General features: G+C 35.9%; 1 protein-coding gene across 1 annotated transcript; it reads right to left on the bottom strand.

Moving 5' to 3' along the window:
• Positions 1-5043: 5043 nt before the first annotated feature.
• Positions 5044-19290, bottom strand: LOC149900133 (tubulin polyglutamylase TTLL13-like). The gene is made up of 20 exons (XM_090113080.1): positions 19205-19290; positions 19007-19137; positions 18801-18891; positions 18433-18604; positions 17963-18163; positions 13274-13366; positions 13052-13193; positions 12568-12683; positions 12340-12468; positions 11695-11848; positions 11389-11460; positions 11119-11285; positions 9480-9575; positions 8748-8874; positions 7912-8136; positions 7653-7793; positions 6149-6247; positions 5800-5866; positions 5309-5414; positions 5044-5225 (listed from the first exon to the last, which is right to left on the bottom strand). Exons 2-20 carry the CDS (start codon positions 19010-19012, stop codon positions 5201-5203), a joined length of 2229 nt encoding a protein of 742 aa, XP_089969206.1. The 5' UTR covers positions 19013-19137; positions 19205-19290; the 3' UTR covers positions 5044-5200.
• Positions 19291-20569: the final 1279 nt, after the last annotated feature.

The following is a 20569-nucleotide window of genomic DNA, read 5'->3' as shown; positions in this document are numbered from 1 at the left end:
AGACATATCTGTGGTTTTGATTTTAGCTACTAGTATCAGAAAGCTGCGTGTTCAATGCACGTCGGGGTCCGGAGGAAGGAAGGTAGAATACCTCCATCGAATAAGTGAAGTTTCTCGACATACTCGATTTGCCGGCCGGCCTCAATGAAGATTGTCGGAAAGTTGTAATATGTGCTCTGTAACGAAAAAATTTCGCTAGCGCGATTCAGAGCGAGGTGTCGTACAATATACCTAATGAAGTTTTTCATCTTTTTATTTTACTGCAAATACAAAATAAAAATTAAACAATGGTAATGTTCATTCTAAACAAACTACTACCAAAATACAATTAGAACAAAAATCATTTGACTGGTTGATTTCACCCAGAGGCCAGAGGCGGCTCGTGACAAAATTGTATGGGTGTTCACTTGAAATAAAACAACGAAAATACAATAGCGTTAGCGGGATAATTTATTACAAAAAAAATGAGCACCACATTTTATAAATGTCTATAACACTAAAAATTACAAAGTACAGGCTATTTCAAAACGAATTCAATGATTATCAATAATTAGTAAATCACCGAATTTGCATTCGCGAGCGTACCTACGCGTAGGTATCCATAGTGTTTGTTTATACTAAAGGAGTGGCAACGTCGCGCGCAATTGCTGCTGTCATGCGATGCGGCAACGTTGCGTGAGACTCAAAACGCTACCCTGCGGCCTGCTACGGTATGAACGATTGTTATAAAAATAAAAGTTATACATATTTGTTGGCGTAAACTATTTTATTCATCATTAATTTTGGAAAATAAATAATTTCAAAATTGATTACAATAAAACGCAGTTTTATTTTATTACATTACACTATTGTTTTTTTTTATCAAAACATGTATGTATTTGATTAGTTAGTAGCATCATGGTAGCATATAATATTCTGAATTTCTGATCCATGCCTATTCACTCAAAACTAATAACACTAATGATTTGTAACAGTAAATTATTTCAATAGGTATTTGAACATTTCATAACCAACAAGTAAGAATAATTCGTATACAAGATACAATAACAAATCTAATACACTATTTATTATTTTATTATATTTTATTATGTGAAAATAACCAGGAAGGTGAAAAACATATGTATTTACAAAAACAAAGTAACATATGGTTTTGCTATTAGCTATCAGGAGAAATTGCTTGTTCAAATATCGTCGGAGTTACAACTGAAGAAGGAACCTTCCTTCTTGGAATTCCTCCATCGATAAACAAGTCTACTCGACTGGCCGGCCGTTGAAGCCCTTACGAGAGATGTCAAAAAGTTGTATATGTATTATGTGGCGAAAAAATTTCGCTTGCGCGATTCAGAGCGACAGTAATTATATTTCAATTTTATCTTTTTATATCTGGTAGAACTGGCCGACGAATAAAAAAAATCGTGTTAGAATAAATTTAAACAATAAATTACGGAACAAAAAAAAGATTGTAACTGAATTAGGTAATTAGGTATGTTTGTTTCTGGGCGCACCGTTTTCGACGACGCGTCGCGCGGCGTAAACGAAGTAGAGTATAGGTACCTAGTTACTTTGCTAAAACAAACTACTAAAATTGTGTGTCTGTCTGAAAATTCGGAAAAGCATATTTTGCCAATGTTTGCAAGTTTGTGATTACGTTGATAGTTTACCGATTTATAATAATTGTAATTGTATAATATATCATTTGCAATGTGGTGAAATTTCATAAAAATCACGGGCCAATTTTTTGTTTTGAATCCCACCGAAAATATAATTGCGTTATGCGTTTTGCGTTGCGTGCGTTTGACTTTATAAAAAAAAATATATCATTCAATTTTACGTCCTTGAGCAAACGACAAGGCGACTACCGTGAAACAATAAAATATCGTGTCCATAATAATTTGTTTCATAATTAATATTTGACCATAATAATTACGAAACAAAACAAATAAATAAATCGTCACTTGATAGTGGAAAGTGGAAACACGCACAAAACCAGAATAAACCAGTTTACGCTGTCCGCAGGTGCCACGTGCAGTCGTTTGGTACCGTTAGAACATAAAGCACATTTCATTCAAAAATTATAATTATTATGTACGTAGTTTAATTGATAAATTTTGTATTTGTTGATTGTTGTTATTATTTGTTATTATTGTTATAATATTTGTTGAAGTGAATTACATGTCCCGCAGCCGGAGGCCCCAAATGAAAACTCAGATGTACTTAAAAACTACATTTAATAGCTAAAATGAGACTTTTACACCCATGTCTGCACGATGCAGACCGGAGTTAAAGAATGAATTTATACAGTTTAATAATTATAAAGACGTAAGCTTGGATGCTAACTAAGGGAAATCGCATCCACATTCTATTCCCGTGCGAACGGCGTATTCAGCAGTTTTGTATGAAGGCAGGGCCATAACTAGTGTTTAATTTGTGTGTAAGTGTTGTAACTTTATATTGTTAATTCAATATGGCTCCAGTGTTAAAACATGGTCGAGGCAAGCCTTTGACTTCTCAAACTAAAGAATTAAACTTTAAATGTCGTTTCTTTTTCAGGTTAGTAAATTTTTCATTTTAGTAACATTGTTAATGTAAAAGTTATATGTATGTTAAATGTGCAAATATTAAAATAAAGTCTCATCTTTTTCAGAGGAGAAACACATATAGTTTAATTTAAAATCCCTTATATATACAGGGTTACTTGTAAAACACCGGCAACCTCGCAGGACAAGATAGCTAACATCATAAGTAACAACATTTGTTCTACGACTTTTGATAATTTGTTAGATTTTATTTTCATACAAAAATAAATATTCATTTAATTTTCCGTCTGAATATTATAAACTCTACGCCTCCCAAAAATTACGTAAACAAAAAGCGAACGAGAGGGGGAAGGGGGCGTCGCGTCGTCCATCCGATAATTAATAGAACATAGACTTACAAATGTAAGAAGAGTACAATAAAAGTTTAAAAAATCATTTAAAAATAATTTATTGCGTTATGCCAAAAGTGTTATTACAAGTAACCCTGTATAAAATAAAAACTAAAAATAAAATGTTGTTTTATTTTATTTGCTGACCATACACTACTACAAACGCAAAAATTTCTCCAAGCTAATTTACCTGTATAAGATAACGAACGCGAATGCACGACATCTAGCGCGTCAATGTCTAAACATCGCCTTTCGTTTGCTTGGCAAAAGTCACGCACACTACTGTAGAAGTGTCAAATTTTGCCGGTATTTCACTGTTGTTTTTCTAAGTAAATAATGTAAGTTATTGATTAAAAAGGTCGATCGCGGACACATTTCATTGTAGAGAAGTGATAAAATGATTAGTTTTAAAGAAATAGTGTCTGTGTTAAGTGTTTAGACGTCATCAAAAATGTATGGAGGGACGGGCGGAACATTAACCTTAATGGTTTTAATCTAAATGGCCCGGGCGTGTTTCTAAAGATATAAGGAACTTTTCAACCCTACATAGTGGCGCCATCTGTTATCGAATATTTGAACTTCATTCAGGACAACGTTTGTAGTGATTTCTGTAATATAGCCACTACTGAAGACGAACTAATCGACAAAATTTATCCAAATATTATTCAGAACTATACTAATGCAGAGTGGTTATTTCAAAGAGCAATTTTGGCCACTAAAAATAATATTGTTGACGATATCAATTTTAATATTCTAAAGAAAATACCTGGTAAAGAGAAAATATATAAATCGATCGACACGATGGTATATATTGAAGAAAGTGTCAACTTCTAACAAAAGACTTGCAATGTGATGACCAAATACATAAAAGAATTTGCAGCACAAAAATGCAGAAAGGTTGATTTCTAACATAAATGTCTTAACTTAGCTAAAATAACATAAATGTCTCATACATAATCTGTCAGATTCTTTTACTAATTTATAATCAACTAGTGGTCCGCCCCGGCTTCGCCCGTGGTACATATTTCGCAATAAAAGGTAGCCTATGTCCTTTCTCGGGTATCAAAATACCTCCATACCAAAATTCATGCAAATTGGTTCAGTAGTTTAGGCGTGACTGAGTAACAGACAGACAGACAGAGTTACTTTCGTTTTTATAATATTAGTATGGATTATAATTTATTATCTCTATATTATGTATAAAAAAATACGTGTCACTTTGTTTGTCCGCGATAGACTCCTGAACTAATGAAACGATTTAAAATAAAATTTGATTATGTTAAAATAACAAAATTGCGAAAGTAAGTATGAAACTAATATGAACATTTCCAAAAAAAATAAAAATGTTGTGTGGTTTTATGAAACCACGGTAAAAGTGAAACTTAGGCACAAAATTATCGTATTTGTACGATAATTATCGTACGGTTCGACCGTCACGCGACATGCGCTACACAGACCAAAAAGTTTGAGACGATGTAATAAAAGTTTTACTTTAAAAAAAAGGCCCCTGGGTAGTTTCAGCCCAGGGCCCCAAGAGTTCACGGTCCGGCCCTGATGGTACAAATTCAACAAGCTAGTTAAAAAAACATTTTAGATTTGGTTTGGTACCTTCCAGGTCAGAGCCAGGCAAGCGCCCCACCGTGGCTACGCCCATGCATTAGATTACATAACAATAGTTAAGTACTTATTTAAACTAAAAAAAAAGTATAACATAATGTCATCTCGTCAAATCTGTATCATCTCAGGGAAAGTGATTACTAATTCAGCGTGGCATAAATGGTACAGCTGTGGCTATAAGGATGCTTTTACACCAATAATGTGAGAGGATGTGTAGCTAGGAATGTGTTCGTAAATAACCAATCATTTCGATCCATTTAGTTAGAAGTTTGAAGCATTAAGCATTTGAAGCGATATAATTGGTTATTTACAAACACGTTCCTCGCTCATCATTGGTGGAATAGCACCCTAACGTGACCGTAACGCGTTTGTTCTGTCAGCACCATATGCAACACAAATAATTAAAACTTATCATGATATATTCATATATATTATATTAATCAGGTTTATAATTACTAGATATTATTAAAATGTTGTGTTTATGAAATAAAACAACCATATATTAAACAATACAATATGTATATTCTTAAAGGTTTACAAAGCGCCAGAATTTACAATATACTATAGGGTAGCTCCATTCCCTGATTCGTAAATGGCAAAGTGGCTCCCGTTATATTTACATAATTCGATAGCACAGTAACATAACTTGAATTACATTTATTTCGATGATTTCGAAGGCGATCTGTAAAAAAAATATCATAATATCAATAAAAACATCATTTATATCCAACAAATATTTTAATTCAAGCATTATATTATACGCACTGTATATATTTTCTCCACACATTACAAGTACTTGTCCCGTAACGTGTGAGTGAATTCGAAGCCGGTGGCTCGTCCATCACTACCTCCACGAGATGCACGCGAGATTCTGCAGGAAAAATAAACTGTTTTTAATATATCATGATCTATTTATCTATCTTTATAATAAAAATGAATCGCCAAATGTGTTGGTAAGCACTACCGATTTCGTTAATTTTTTTTTTATATAATATTCTTTGAAGAACGAGGATGGTTTTTATGAAGAGAAAACGTAAACACGTAACACGGGCGAAGCCGGGGCCGACCTCTAGTATTTAAATAAAAATATTAATATTAATTATAAGATTCAAAGATACCAAAATCGTCGCCTAACTCCATGACGTGACGCATATTGGGATACAATACATTCAATACGGTGTTATTTAGAATTGTGTGTAATTGTGAAAAGTGAATAATAAAAACACCTATAAATTACAATGTACTGGTTTTCTCACCTGCGAGCATGTCTCCGCAGCCGTGCATCTTATGCGGAACTATGTCTTTATTCTTCATCATTTTTCTCTGCACACAAAATTTTATCTTTTCTTTCTTTGACTTTTTTACATGAAAATTTTTCTTTTTTATTACTTTTGGCGTAAATTTTTACTTTCACGTTTTCTGTAGGCAAACACAATATTTTAATTAATTTATGAGGGACAAAAAATAATTATAAATAAATGTTCAGAGTGCCAATTCATTCATACATTACGTTTAAAACATTGTGTTGGCCGGGTGAAAATGCGAATGAAGTGGCCTGAGAACATTATTATATAGACTATAGTTTAACATTATTAGATAATTCACCTTGGGCGAGTTGGAGACCACAGACAGACGTCCATACACGCCGTACTTGCGTTCGTCCTCGGGCCGTAAAGTGCCCATTTTCTTCATAACTAAATATATCTGTAATGTTTTAAGATAAAACTTATGTAGGTATAAATCCTTAAAGAAGAAAGCCACCTTATTCCCGAGTAGCCCGATCTTTAATACCAGGGAATAAGGTGCTAAATTCAATGAATGTATAATAAAAATAACTGCGTTAAAAACAACCGACTTCATAAACAGAAAAGTAAAAAATAAAAAAGATTTTGATATTATTAATTACTACATATTATTTAGATGTGCTATTTACTAAAAAGGTTTGATGTCGGTGCACGGGCTTAATACTAGTGTTTGGCACCGACTTCAAACCTATTTAATAAATAGCACATCTAAATAATATGTAGTAATTAATAATATCAAATCTTTTTTATTTTTTACTTTTCTGTTTATGAAGTCGGTTGTTTTTAACGCAGTTATTTTTATTTAATACTTTTTAGTGTATTTATCAACACGAATCAAACGAGCCCAATCTCGATATAATTGAGTCAATATATTACTGAGTTCCTAAGGCCACCTTCCGGTTCCATCATCAAATCAGCTCTATGTCATGATAATGTTTCATCGCTATCCAATTTACATAAGTATACAAAATTTCAGCTCAATCGGTTACCGGGAAGTGAATCAAAGTTACTTGCAACATTTCAATGAAGTCATCGAGTACAGACAAAAATGCTCATAAAATAAAAACTACTGGGTTTATCCGAATAAAATTTTTATGGGACCAATTCGACACCATCCCGAATCGAACAAAAAAAGAATCACGTAAATCGGTTAAGAAACCTAGGAGTAATCGGTGTACATACATCCAAAAAAAAAAAAAAAAATTATACCGGCCGAATTGATAACCTCCTCGTTTTTTTGGAAGTCGGTTAAAAAGCCGCACAATCTTAAATAACCCGTGCGAATTAATCATGCTCCTGACGACAAACTGTCAAAATGTTATCTACCATTGAACGCTCAAGGTGAACGCGGGGTACTGCACGGGCAAGAGAGTAGTTGCATTATGACGAGGTACATATAATTTTTTTAAGCTATTGCATAGCTTCTATCGCGGGCCTTGAGCGCGGGGACCGAATCCAGAAATCCCGTAACGAAAAAACCTCACGCTCCCCATTCCAACGGACACGGAGGTGTGGCTTGAAGCCTGAAGGCATAGCATGCAATAGCTTTACCGCGGCAGTCCCCGAGTGCCACACGTCTTTTGACGTGACAACGTCTTGGTTTCAAATTGGTTTGCCGGGTGACACTTCAAGAAACTGCGTTACGCTCCGCTCACGTTATGCGCTCACAATGAGAGCGAGTGAGAGGCACGCGGGCATGGTTACCTAAGAGCGAGTGAGACAGACATAAAAAGTCGTTGTCACGTAAAACTTTCGCCCGTATACCGACTTTACAGGCAACCAATTTTTTTTTGTATGGGGTGTACCTGTTCGAGCATCCCGTAGCTACGTATGAGGAAGTCCCTCTGCGCGAGCAGGTTGACGCGCTCGCGCTCCTCGCGCTCCACGATCGGGTCCGGCTCGAACGAGCACAGCACGTACGTCGGCTTCGCTTCCTTCTCTTCCACCTACCACACCACACCACAAAGAAAGGTATTTGAATTTTGTCTATTTTTTTTTTGTATTTCGTGAACGCTTTCTAAATAATTTAAATAATGATGGGGCTAGAGGAAAAGTTATACTTACAACTTGTTGTAGTACTACTGACGGCTTCGCTGTAAGCTTTTTCTCGTCTTTCACTTCCTTGTCTTTGCGTTTCTGTTCCTTATCAGGTTTGGGTTTGACTTTATTCTTATCAGCGCTATTGGTGACAGTAGTGACCGCGCTGGCCTCATCGGGCGCTTTCTTCTCGCCCTCCTTTGGCTTCGGTTGAGATGGCTTCTTGAGAGCTTCTGCTTTTGCTTTCGTTTGCTGGAAATATTTATCTTATATATAAAAATGAATCGCAAAATGTGTTGGTAAGCGCATAACTCGAGAACGGCTGAACCGATTTCGATAATTCTTTTTTTATTATATTCCTTGAAGTACGAGGATGGTTCTTATGTAGAGAAAACGTAAACATGTACCACGGGCGAAGCCGGGGCGGACCGCTAGTTTATAATAATACATAGGAAGATGTGTAACCATAGCAGATATTTCCCATTCTATCAAATTAAATTAGTTGTTGTTAGCAAGTTTGATGTTCAGGGATAGTTGTAGTAAACAATTTTGTGAATACTGTGTGTGTTGTGTCTGTGTTATGCATATCGTGTACTGTTTTTCTGTGGAAACTGTGATGTCACATACAAATGCGTGCATGCGCGCAAGCCGGTTGGCGGACATTTGTGTATGTGTGATGCCTGCGCGTGTGCGCTGGCCGGGGTCTGTGACGTCACAGGCAAACAGTCGCACGTGTGTTGTTTGCGTTTTGTGTACTGGTAGGTACACCAGTGGCTGTGTGTGGCCGGCGCGCCTTGTTTGTGTTGTACCAGTGTGTGCGTGTGTCCACTGCGCGCGCTGAGCGCGAGTGTGAGAGCGGTTACTTGGAACTCCTCCCGCTGCAGGCGCGTGCAGTCGCCGCGCGCGCGCGACGCCGCCGTGCCGGTGTACAGCGAGCCCGACGGCTGCTGGAACAGCGTCGCGTACTGCTCGCCCACCGGGTACACGCGTCTGTGCGATGACGTCACATAACATACATGTATCACTACATAGTATACAACAAAGTCGCTTTCTCTGTCCCTATGTCCCTTTGTATGCTTAAATCTTTAAAACTACGCAACGGATTTTGATGCGGTTTCTTTTAATAGATAGAGAAGGTTTTAGTATATAATTTATTAGGTTTTAGACAAAGCGGGCGAAGCCGCGGGCGGTAAGCTAGTACGAAATATAAATACGCTAGTACGATATATAAAGCTTGAGAAAAATGTTTATTTAGTATTTTATTTATTTTAAATATTGGAGGCGTCATGCTTTCTTTCAAATATATATGCGTTTTAAATCTATGTCAAAACGTTCTAGCTTATTTGGTTGACTACCGACTGGCAGATACAGGCTTTCCACACTTATGTAGTAAAACTCTTAGAATAATTACACATTAAACTATTGGTATTTAAACGTTTGTTTTTATTGAATAACTTGAATGAAAGTTCATTAGGAATCATTTTAAATAAGAGTAAAATGTGTAGTTTTTAGAAAACCTTGTTGAAATCTTTACACAATGGAAATTAATAGACGAGAAATACATTAATAACTGTTTTCGAATAAAATAATTTTACCTGTAGTTCCCCAGATGAGTCTCTTCCCATTGTATCTGGGTTTGCCAAGGGCTTTTTTCTGGTTCCTTTTCCTCAGATGGTGTATATTCTGCAAACCTGAAGTTGTTACAATAGGCATGACGACAGTATCCATAAATGATCGAATTAGTGTTTTAAAGGGAAAATGTATAATAAATAATTTAAAAATAGTGACTTAGAAATATTAAAAACATTAAGATTAATGAGATTATCAATAAAATAAAACATTGAAATTCAGCAATCGGCCATTTTGAAACACGTCACGTCTATGTAAACAACTTCGCGTCAGGTGTATTTTGTTGTTATGAATATGTTGAGAATACGCATTTTTATTTATTTTCTACTAGCTTCCGCCCGCGACTCCGTCCGCGCGGATGTCGGTCTTCGCGTGGATGGTTTATTTCTCCATTTTGAGTAACTCAGATGACAATGACATCTTATAAATATCTATTGGACCCAAATACGGCTAGGCCTATCATAATACGCAACGTGTGTTCGCGGTTCTACAGAACAACGTCTATGGATAAAACTGAAAAATTAAGATTAATTTTTTTTTACGTATTTTTCCAGGATAAAAAGTATCCTATTTTACGCCCAGGATAATAAGGTGTAATTATACCAAGTTTCATCGAAATCGAACCGTTAGTTTTCACGTGATGTCTTCACATACAGACAGACAGACAGACAGACAGACAGACAAAAATTTTTTTAATCACATATTTGGGTTTGGTATCGATCCAGTAACACCCCCTGCTATTTATTTTTTCAATATTTTCAATGTACAGAATTGACCCTTGTACAGATTTATTATATGTAATAAAAGATTTTTCACGTATGCTTTATCGACTCAGAACAGAAATATAATTGCGAATTCACGAATATGTGGTTCGGGTTTCTCTGCGTCAAATTTATACAATCATTTCATATTATTTTCTCGCTTTAAACAATTACTAACACTTTTTTTGCGTATTATTTTTATTTAGATTCACATTGCAATACTGCACACCACTTATAAACTCTGAAATTAGATTCTATAAGAGCGTAGACGCACTATGCGGGTAGCCGCATTGCGGGTAGCCGTCCGGCTGACCGCAATCACAATTATGTACGTAATATTCATTTCTATGCGCACTGTGCGGTCTGCGGTAGCCGCATCGCAGTGCGCATAGAAATGAATATTACGTACATAATTGTGATTGCGGTCAGCCGGACGGCTACCCGCAATGCGGCTACCCGCATAGTGCGTATACGCTCTTACACTTAATAATTAAATATTTGTTTAATTTTGCTTCGCTATGCATACAGATAATTACGTATTTACGTAAGAGTGACGTCACGACTAAGCCATGACACCTGTGAGCTGTTTTGGCACAGATATTAAATATTTTTTGAAAAATGGCTTTTATTTTCGTTAAATTTAAGTATATTAGCGAAATATAGGATTTTTCTTGTTTAATAAACGTATACACACATTATGGAAGAGGTTTTCAAAATCTTTCGTCATGCCTATTATGTTAATAAAGCAGTCATATCCTAAAATATATATTTTGTGTTATGGTCTGTACTAGTAAACATGTTGACGTTTAATAAAACGTTAGAAACCGTTTAAATTCAAATTTACTTATTCGTCTGTAGCAATCTATCCCTTATCCTCTTGCGATCTTCTTCTAAAACACGTTTCTTGTCGCATTGCCATATGTTGAGCATCGTGAACGTATCCGTTAATAGACCTTCTTTCACCTCGCGATCTAGTTGGGTGTCCGTGTGGAAACTTGGCGAATGGTTTACCTAAACAAGTAATTTATTAACAGAAGGAATCAAAAATTTAAAAAATTTCTAACTAAAAATTATATTATATTTATTTATTTATTTATTTTAATGGTGCACTTACCTCTAAAATATAGGGATGCAGCTTATGGTCGAGAAGAATGTCAAAACCGAGTATCTCGAAGCATGCATGAACCTGAAATGGAATTTTAATTTATTTTTAAATTCAATAGATCTACAATGTATTTTAAATAAACCTATTTTAATTTTTAACGGAATGTACTTCATATTTAAGGAAACATTTAATATATTACTAGGCTACTTTGAAATAGTTATTACTCTATGAAAACTCTACATTTAACATTTGCACCGAAAACTACATTATTTTAATTACACAATGCAACTAAAACATCAAAACCAAAAATAAAACCATGTCATGTGACGGAAAACAAGCATGATAGCTGTGCTTGAGTATAGGCCATGCTGATATAATGGTCTTGACTATCACTTGGTCGATGGAGTGCCATAAACGGTCCAAGTCTACACCTTGCGACAGCAGGATTTTGTTCAGAGTTGATATCTTGCTGGTAAATTATTTTTTATGAATTAAAATTTAAAATCTAATTTAAAACATTAAACAAGATTTTGTTGAAAACAAATCGCCAAGGAGAAATCGTATTGGAAATTGGGATCGTCTGTTTCTGCCCATTGTTGATTTTTTTTAAACGAAAAAAATTCTGTCTATAGATTTTTTGAAGTGAAACTTTTGAAGTGAAACTTCTTTATTGGGGTTGGAAAAAAATTTAGTGTAACATTTTTTCGTTACGCGCCATCTTTTTCTTATCCCTACCACGCGTGATTCGACATATTTCTGTAAAGTTGCATATAGTAAATTATTTTTTGAAAAATAAGGTCATAAAGAAGTTTCACTTCTTACGTGTGTACACTAGTACACGCACACATTTTTTTTTATTTTATTCTTATGTAGAATAGATAGGAGGAAATCGGAAATATTACATAGAGGGTCAAAAATTGGCAAAATCATCAAAATAATCTTATTATTGATGAAGCTTACCGTTTGCTACCCGCCTCAGAATCATACACGTATGTCCTGCTATGTTTGTTTAGCGCATAGTTAGTGAGGTGCATGAACACATTCGTTGTATTATTGACATTCGGATCTGCGTATCTGCTTGTTGCAAATCTACGAAACGAAAAATAGACTAGTAAACAAAGTTACATATTACAAAGATGTTTCTTTAATTGAATATTACAATTTGTTTTAATGTAATAAAAAAAATACCTGACTAGGCCTTCATTGTAAACAAAGATCCTCAGTGGGTCACATGACGTGATTAGAGTGTACACTCGTATGTCGAACTTGTAACCATCCACCAGATATGGCTTTGATAAATATACCTAGAAATATGTTAAAAATATATACCTAGAAATATGCAAACTAGAATTTTGAATTAGGTAAGCATAGCAAAGCTGAAGAATTTGTTTGTTTGAACGCGCTAATCTCAGGAACTACTGGTCCGATTTGAAAAATTCTTTCGGTGTTAAATAGCCCATTTATCGAGGAAGGCTATATAATATCATCACGTTAAGTCGAACAGAAGCAGAGCAACGCAGGTTAAACCGCGCGGCACAGCTAGTGATTGAAAAAATATTCAGTATTTTCTCTTTCTCTGAATATCAGAGCTACGAAGAACCAGTGTTTGAAATGCAATCATAATTATTTCATTAAAGTTATGTTTTGTAATCATATAAGAAAAAATTCTCACCTGACAAATAAGCTTATCAGTGGGTTTGATATCTTTAAGGGATTTCGTCAAATAAATGCCTCTACCTTGGCTTCCACATTCTGGTTTGATTATAAACGTTTTGTTTTTCCTAGACTTACTATAATTTAGTGCGTCGCCAAAACTATACAATAATTGTTAAGGATGAGCATTTTTTACGTTATTTATGAATAAATAAAATGTTTGAAAAATGAAACAACTTACTCAGCAGGTAGGCACCAGGTCTTGGGAAAGAAATTATATTCCTTTGGATATATTTTCTGCATTCTATTCAAATTTCGAGCTAGCAAATCTTTTCTGTAAATTAATAGGACAAGTTAAAACTGACAATTTTGTTAGAATCTAATCCAAATCGCAATCGAAAAATGCATATAAATCAATAGGCCAGGCCAGTTATCTGAAATAATTACATGGTAATAAACGCCTAGGTAAACTTGAACAGTTGTTTTAACATGAGAGAGTATCTGACATTATTATCAAATATTAAAAATATAGGTTAAGGATTCCTTGATATTAAAATTATAAGTTCAATCACAATTTTTAATACCTATAATTCATTACCTATAATTCATTGTCTGTGCCACGAGAAAGAAAATCTCTATAAAATAATTACCCTAATCCTAAGGTGTGGACTGTGCCGATGGGATGAATGGCTGGAGGGACTCCAGTTCTTAGCACCAACCTCGATGTGACAGGCTAACATCGTTGAATTGCGCCTTCTTACAGGAATGGGCGTCACCCTGTAAGCGACCGTATAATTCGTCCCTACTCGTGGGAACAAAATTAGCGATCCTAACCTTAACTCTTCAACCAGAACAAATCAAAAAAATCTAACTCAACAAGTTTTTCATCCAGGTCTTTTTAATAGACCACGCTCAACTTCTCTAAGTGATATGACTAAACCTGAAATGGTACCAAAAGCAGTAGACACTGTAGAAATAACAGTTAACCAACCCAAGCAGAAATCTCCACCACCTTGGCAGCGAGTACCTAATTCTTATAAACGGAAAAGAACAAGCGAATCTCCACCAAATCCAACATCTGTGGCAGTATCTAATAGATTTACATCTCTTCCAATAGACCAACCTGAAAGTGAAAACAATAACACTTCTAATCTTGGCAAAAACAAACCTCCGCCTATTGTCTTGTATGGAATAGAAGATGTAAATGAATTATCAAAATTAATTGAATCAGTTTGCAATCCGACACTCTTTAGAATAAGGATAATAAATAAAAATTTGCTCCGAGTTCTTGTGGATTGCTCAAACACCTATAAGGACGTTATATCGATAATAAGGGCTAAGGGATTAATAGGTCACACATTTACACCTAAAGAAAAGAAGGCGTATCGCATTGTTATAAAGAAGCTTCACTATTCGACACCTCACAAAGAAATAATCAATGCAATAGAAGCTACAGGTAACAAAGTCCGCGGTGAAATTATAAATGCCCGCTTTGGTCCAGACAAGTCGCCTTCTTTTACATTCTTTGTTAACTTAGAACCTAATGATAATAATAAAGCTGTAAAAGATATTGAATATATTTACCACCAACGAGTTACAATAGAAGATCCTCGCAAATCAACAAAAATTGTTCAGTGCTATCGTTGTCAGCAATATGGCCACTCGAAGAACAACTGCATGAGGCCCTATAGATGTGTCAAATGTGGAGAAGGTCACAAAACTGCAGACTGTCCAAAAAAGGACCGCAACACCCCTGCTAAATGTGCTCTATGCTCGTGCGACCATCCAGCGAATTATAAAGGCTGTCAAGTTTACCTGGAAATCTCTTCCAGAAAGGCAAACCGGAGGTATAATACTCCTCGCGAGCCAACGAAGGAGAAAATAGAAATAAAACCCTCACATGAACACTTTAGAGCGACATCAATACCACCTCATTCTTCTAAACTCCGCGACAAATGTAGCTACTCGGATGTCACAGCTAATAGACACAAGATTGGCGAAGATCTGGATAACTCAAAAAATGAAAATAACTCTCAACAAAGTCGTATTGAACTACTTCTTATAAAACAATCTGAAAAGATAGACCAACTCATTCAACAAATAGGTACCCTTCTTAACCTATTGACTTCGATTGTGTCTAAATCACATTCATAGTTCCTCTGCGTATTGCGACCTGGAACATAAACGGATTATCGTCGAACATTCAAGAACTTGAAAAGGTGATCCATATTAATAAACTCGACATAGTACTGATTTCTGAGTCTCATGCCACCAAAAATAGTTCATATCGAATAAAAGGTTTCAACATTTACTTTACTCCTCATCCTGTTAGTGGGAAAGCCCATGCAGGCACTGCTATAATCATAAGATCAAATCTTAAACACAGTGTACTTGAGAACTATTCTACTCAGCATATTCAAGCTACCAATATCCAGCTACATGATCGAGCGGGTGACATTACGCTGTCTGCGATATACTGCCCACCCAAACATAAAATCACTACACAAATGTTTGACAACTACTTTTCCCGATTAGGCAACAAATTTATATCTGGAGGGGATTGGAATGCTAAGCACACGTACTGGGGTTCTCGCATTTCTTTACCTAGAGGCCGTTCACTTAAAAGCTGTCTGGATGCTAACCATCTTACTCCCATATCTACCGGCGAACCAACAAGCTGGCCAACTGATCGTAACAAGTCCCCAGACCTGCTAGACTTCTTCGTTACTAAGGGAGTCAGCCATCTTTACACCTCCGTAGAATCGAGTCTCGATGGTTCGTCTGATCATACGCCGGTTATTCTTACCTTAAGTTCCTCAGTCACTCACGTCGAGCCACCTGATGCCTTGCATAATCGCAAAACTGACTGGCAAGGGTTCCGTAACTTCTTGGAGGAAAATATCAAGCTTAACATTCCCTTGAAGACCCCAGAAGATGTTGACAACGCTTGTGAGTCCTTTACAAACCTGATCCAGGTTTCTTCATGGAAACACTCACCTTACATTACAAATCCCCCATTGACTTCACCCCAATCTTCAGTCATCAAGGCAAAACTAGCAGAGAAACGACGATTACGACGAATCTGGCAGCAATCACACCATCCTACCGATAAGACTGCCTTCAACAAAGCTGCAAAACAATTGAAGCAGCTACTACTTGAATCTGCAAACTCTATCTTCCGGAATACCATGGAAAGAATGTCTCCACAAGGAAAGGGTGATGCTTCGCTTTGGAAGGCCATCAAAACAAACAAAAAGCCACAAGAACATCTGCATCCCATTAAGTCTCCAAATTCATGGGCACGAACCGACGCTGAAAAAGCAGAAGTTTTCGCAAATCATCTGGAAAATGTCTTCAAGCCGAATGATGGTGGCGATGAATCTGATGTGAACGATATACTCAATCAGGATCTTCAGCTCTGCTTACCACTTAAACCCACTTCACCTAAAGAAATCGCTTGCGAAATTAGAAGACTAAATTCAAACAAGGCTCCTGGATTTGATTTAATCACTCCAAAACTTTTAAAAAACTTACCTCGCAAGTGCATCACATTTCTTGCTTCCCTCTTCAATGCGACTTTCAGATTGTCATATTTTCCGAAGGTATGGAAAGTTTCGGAAATTATCATGATCCACAAACCTGGAAAATCTCCCCACGAGGCTGCTTCTTACCGTCCCATAAGCTTGACACCGGTTCTCTCTAAGCTGTGGGAGAAGATATTTCTGGTACGCTTGAAGGAGCATATGGACAATTGTGATCTTGTCCCCACACACCAATTTGGTTTTCGAAAGCAACACTCCACCATAGAGCAGATGCACCGAGTCCACCAAGAGATCAGAAGCTGCTTTGAAGGGAACCAATTCTGCTCGGCGGCATTTCTGGATGTCCAACAAGCGTTCGACAGAGTATGGCACAGGGGTTTAATGTGCAAAGTGAAGGATAAACTTCCCCATTCTCTTTTCCTTATCATCCAGTCCTACCTTGAAGGGAGACTCTTTCGAGTGAAACAGAGAGACGACAGATCTTCACTTCGCCAAATTAATGCCGGCGTTCCGCAGGGCTCTGTTCTCGGCCCAGTTCTGTACAATATATTCACTGCTGATCTACCTGTAGCTAGTGACGTAACTGTAGCAACATACGCAGATGATGTAGCCTACCTTGCTAGAGATGATCTTCCAATAGCGGCAAGTAATAAGCTTCAGCGCATTCTTGATGTAACCTATGAATGGATGAGTAAGTGGCGCATCCGTGCAAGTGCTCAGAAGTCACACCACATTACATTTAGCTTAAGGAGAGGTAACTGCCCTCCAGTCAAATTTGGTGATGATGTGCTGACGGATAGTGAATATGTCAAATACTTAGGATTCAACCTGGACCGAAGACTCACCTGGGCCTTCCACATCAAAAAGAAAAGAGATGAAATTAACCACAAGTTCCGTAACCTGTATTGGCTTATGGGAAGAAACTCTGTTCTATCCGTGGATAACAAGCTCCTGATCTACAACACCGTCTTGAAGCCTATCTGGACCTATGGCGCTCCACTGTGGGGAACCGCAAGTAACAGCAACATAATGTGCATTCAGCGTATTCAGAATCACATTCTGCGTACCATCACAAGCGCCCCCTGGTTTTCCAAAAATGTGGAGATTCATGAATATTTGAATGTTCCGACCGTACAAGCTGAAATCGAGAAACTTAAAAAGAGATATGCTGAGCGCCTATCGTGTCACCCCAATCCCCTGGCCCATGACCTCGTAAACCCTTCCGCTACGGCCAAAAGGCTGAAAAGGAAGGATGTATTCTAGAAGGCAGACGAGACGCTGGTCTCTTCGCCTACATAATCTTAAGTCACCTCATCTGATAAAAGTCATGCGACTGATTGCAGATCACTATAGCAAAAAAAAAAAAAAAAAAAAAAAATTTTTAATACCTGCAAATCTCCAACATTCCGGGAAAATGGTTGATTCGTTGGAATCGTTTCATCTCTTTCGCTCTTTCCACAGATACACTCATATCAGTCCAGTAGAAGTTCCAAGCGTCCTCTTCAGACACCTCCCGCATACCAAATGCACTAGCCACTTTGCGTATAGATTCATAGCGACAATTTGTCAAACATATTGTTATCTGAGATCTGTTTAAAGGTGGATAAATTAATAATTGGTTTACTTGTTATGTCAAACAATTATTCATTCATCCATGCGCAGCTTCCACAGTGGTCATTTAAAATCTTCACCATATGTGGAAAGAAGCTAGGTGAACATAAATAACAAAAAATAAATAAAAATTTGTAAGCAAATTCAATGTTAATGTTTAATAGAATGTAAACAATATAGCAGTGAAATTATCTTTGGCATGGAAATAGCTCACTAGTTGAACTGTACAGTTTTATTCAAAACACACCTCTTTCTCTTCTTTTTCTTGCGTGTTGCTTCAATAGGAATTATTGGTGCAGTTCTTGAAGTGGGTTGTGATGTGTCATCTTCTCCATACAGTTTATTGTCATAATTGCGCATAATTATTGATGTCAAATTATCCATTTGATCATCTTTGATTTGTTCAGGGATTTTCTCATCTTAAATATAATACAAATATAATTTAAATATTATAATTATTTAGTATAAAACATGCAAATGAATACTACACTGCTGTAACATTACCAAATTAGTTTCAAATATATCTTTAATAATAATAGTTAGAAATGACTACCACAACGCGCTCTTAACATATTGCAAGTTTCATTTTAGCATATTATAGAAAATGGACCATACCATGTTCTTTATCAGTTTTTCTTTTAGAATGTTTTGATGCTTGCGGTAATTGAAGGTCTTCATCATTCAAGAAGCAGTCTTGCAACTCCAACTAGAATAATTAAATTAATCCTAGGCCTTATCTTCTTTTATTTAGCATATTATAAAATATATTTGTATTTAATTCAATAGCAGGTACAAAACGTAGGATCTTAAATCTCACTCACCTCCATTTATGTGAATGAAATAGTAAGTAAAAATTCACAATATGTCACAGTTTGAATTGGGCATTCTTTATTTAGTATTTGAAACTTAACAAACTAAAAATTGAAAAGATTGGCCTAAATCACAACCCGACCTGTAAAAATATCAGTAAATAATTATCAAATTTAATAAGTATAATCGTTAAAGCTTTGGATACTAACAAACTCTGCTAAATCAAATTTCGATAAAATTTTGCGAACATTATTGAACACTGTTTTTTGTTTTTGTTTAATGTCAAAAATCATGTGATCAATTGACAACTGTCATAGCAGCTCATTTGAAAACTTTTCACCAAAATTATACAGCACGCAAAACTATTTATATGAGAAACAATTGAATTTAACTATGCTAATAAATGCATAAATATTGAAGATTTAAGTTAAAACTGTGCATCCTCTTAATAATTATTTTACACTAAATATTACGTTTTTCTGTGTTTTTTTTTACTTATATCTAACGGTGCATTTGCATCAAACGAACCTAGAACTAGAGCTAGAGCGTGGCTAGAGCAAGAGTATTCTTTCAAGTGATCTTGTGTAAACGAAAACTCGTGTTCAGTGTTATTTAGTACTAGCTTCCGCCCGCGACTCCGTCCGCGCGGATGTCGGTCTTCGCGTGGATGGTTTATTTCTCCATTTTGAGTAACTCTGACAATGACATCTTATTAATATCTATTGGACCCAAATACGGCTAACCCTATAATAATACGCAACGTGTGTTCGCGGTTCTACAGAACAACGTCTATGGATAAAACTGAAAAATTAAGATTAATTTTTTTTTACGTATTTTTCCAGGATAAAAAGTATCCTATTTTACGCACAGGATAATAAGGTATAATTATACCAAGTTTCATCGAAATCGAACCGTTAGTTTTTACGTGATGCCTGAACATACAGACAGACAGACAGACAGACAGACAGACAGACGAAAATTTTTTTAATCACATATTTGGGTTTGGTATCGATCCAGTAACACCCCCTGCTATTTATTATTTCAATATTTTCAATGTACAGAATTGACCCTTCTACAGATTTAGTATATGTATAGATTAGAAAATAGCATAGAATCTTTTCGAACGCTCTTGTGTGCCGTTTCCCACAGACCGTTTCCATAAGGTTTCCATGTACCATTTGGTACACGAAAAAATACAATTTTCGGGCTTTATGCTGTTGTGCTCTGGCATATACGATCAAAAAATATTAAAAAGTATGTATTTTTTTTAACTCCTACTATCGGAAAATAAACATAATAAAAATAGTATTTTACAAATAAAGTACCAAACAATACAAATTCGTATATGAACTCACGATGTAGCGCCGCGTGTAACAAAATTATTTTTCAAGCGCAACTTTAAGGTCCCGTAACTTTTAAATTTCTTGAGATATTTTAAATGTTGTAAACTCGGATAAAAAAATAAAAAATAGTCATGCTTTTTCCCTATTGTATTTTATATTTTCCATAATATACCAAGAAGGATATAGACGCTTTTATACATTTATTCATAACGAAATTAATAAGATAAAGTT

The sequence above is a fragment of the Colias eurytheme genome, chromosome 19, assembly GCF_061535395.1.
Source record: "Colias eurytheme isolate Ceu_HAF_F1 chromosome 19, ilColEury1 Martin Lab GWU primary, whole genome shotgun sequence".
Taxonomy (NCBI): Eukaryota; Metazoa; Arthropoda; class Insecta; order Lepidoptera; family Pieridae; genus Colias; species Colias eurytheme.
This window is presented reverse-complemented; position numbering and strand designations above follow the sequence as displayed.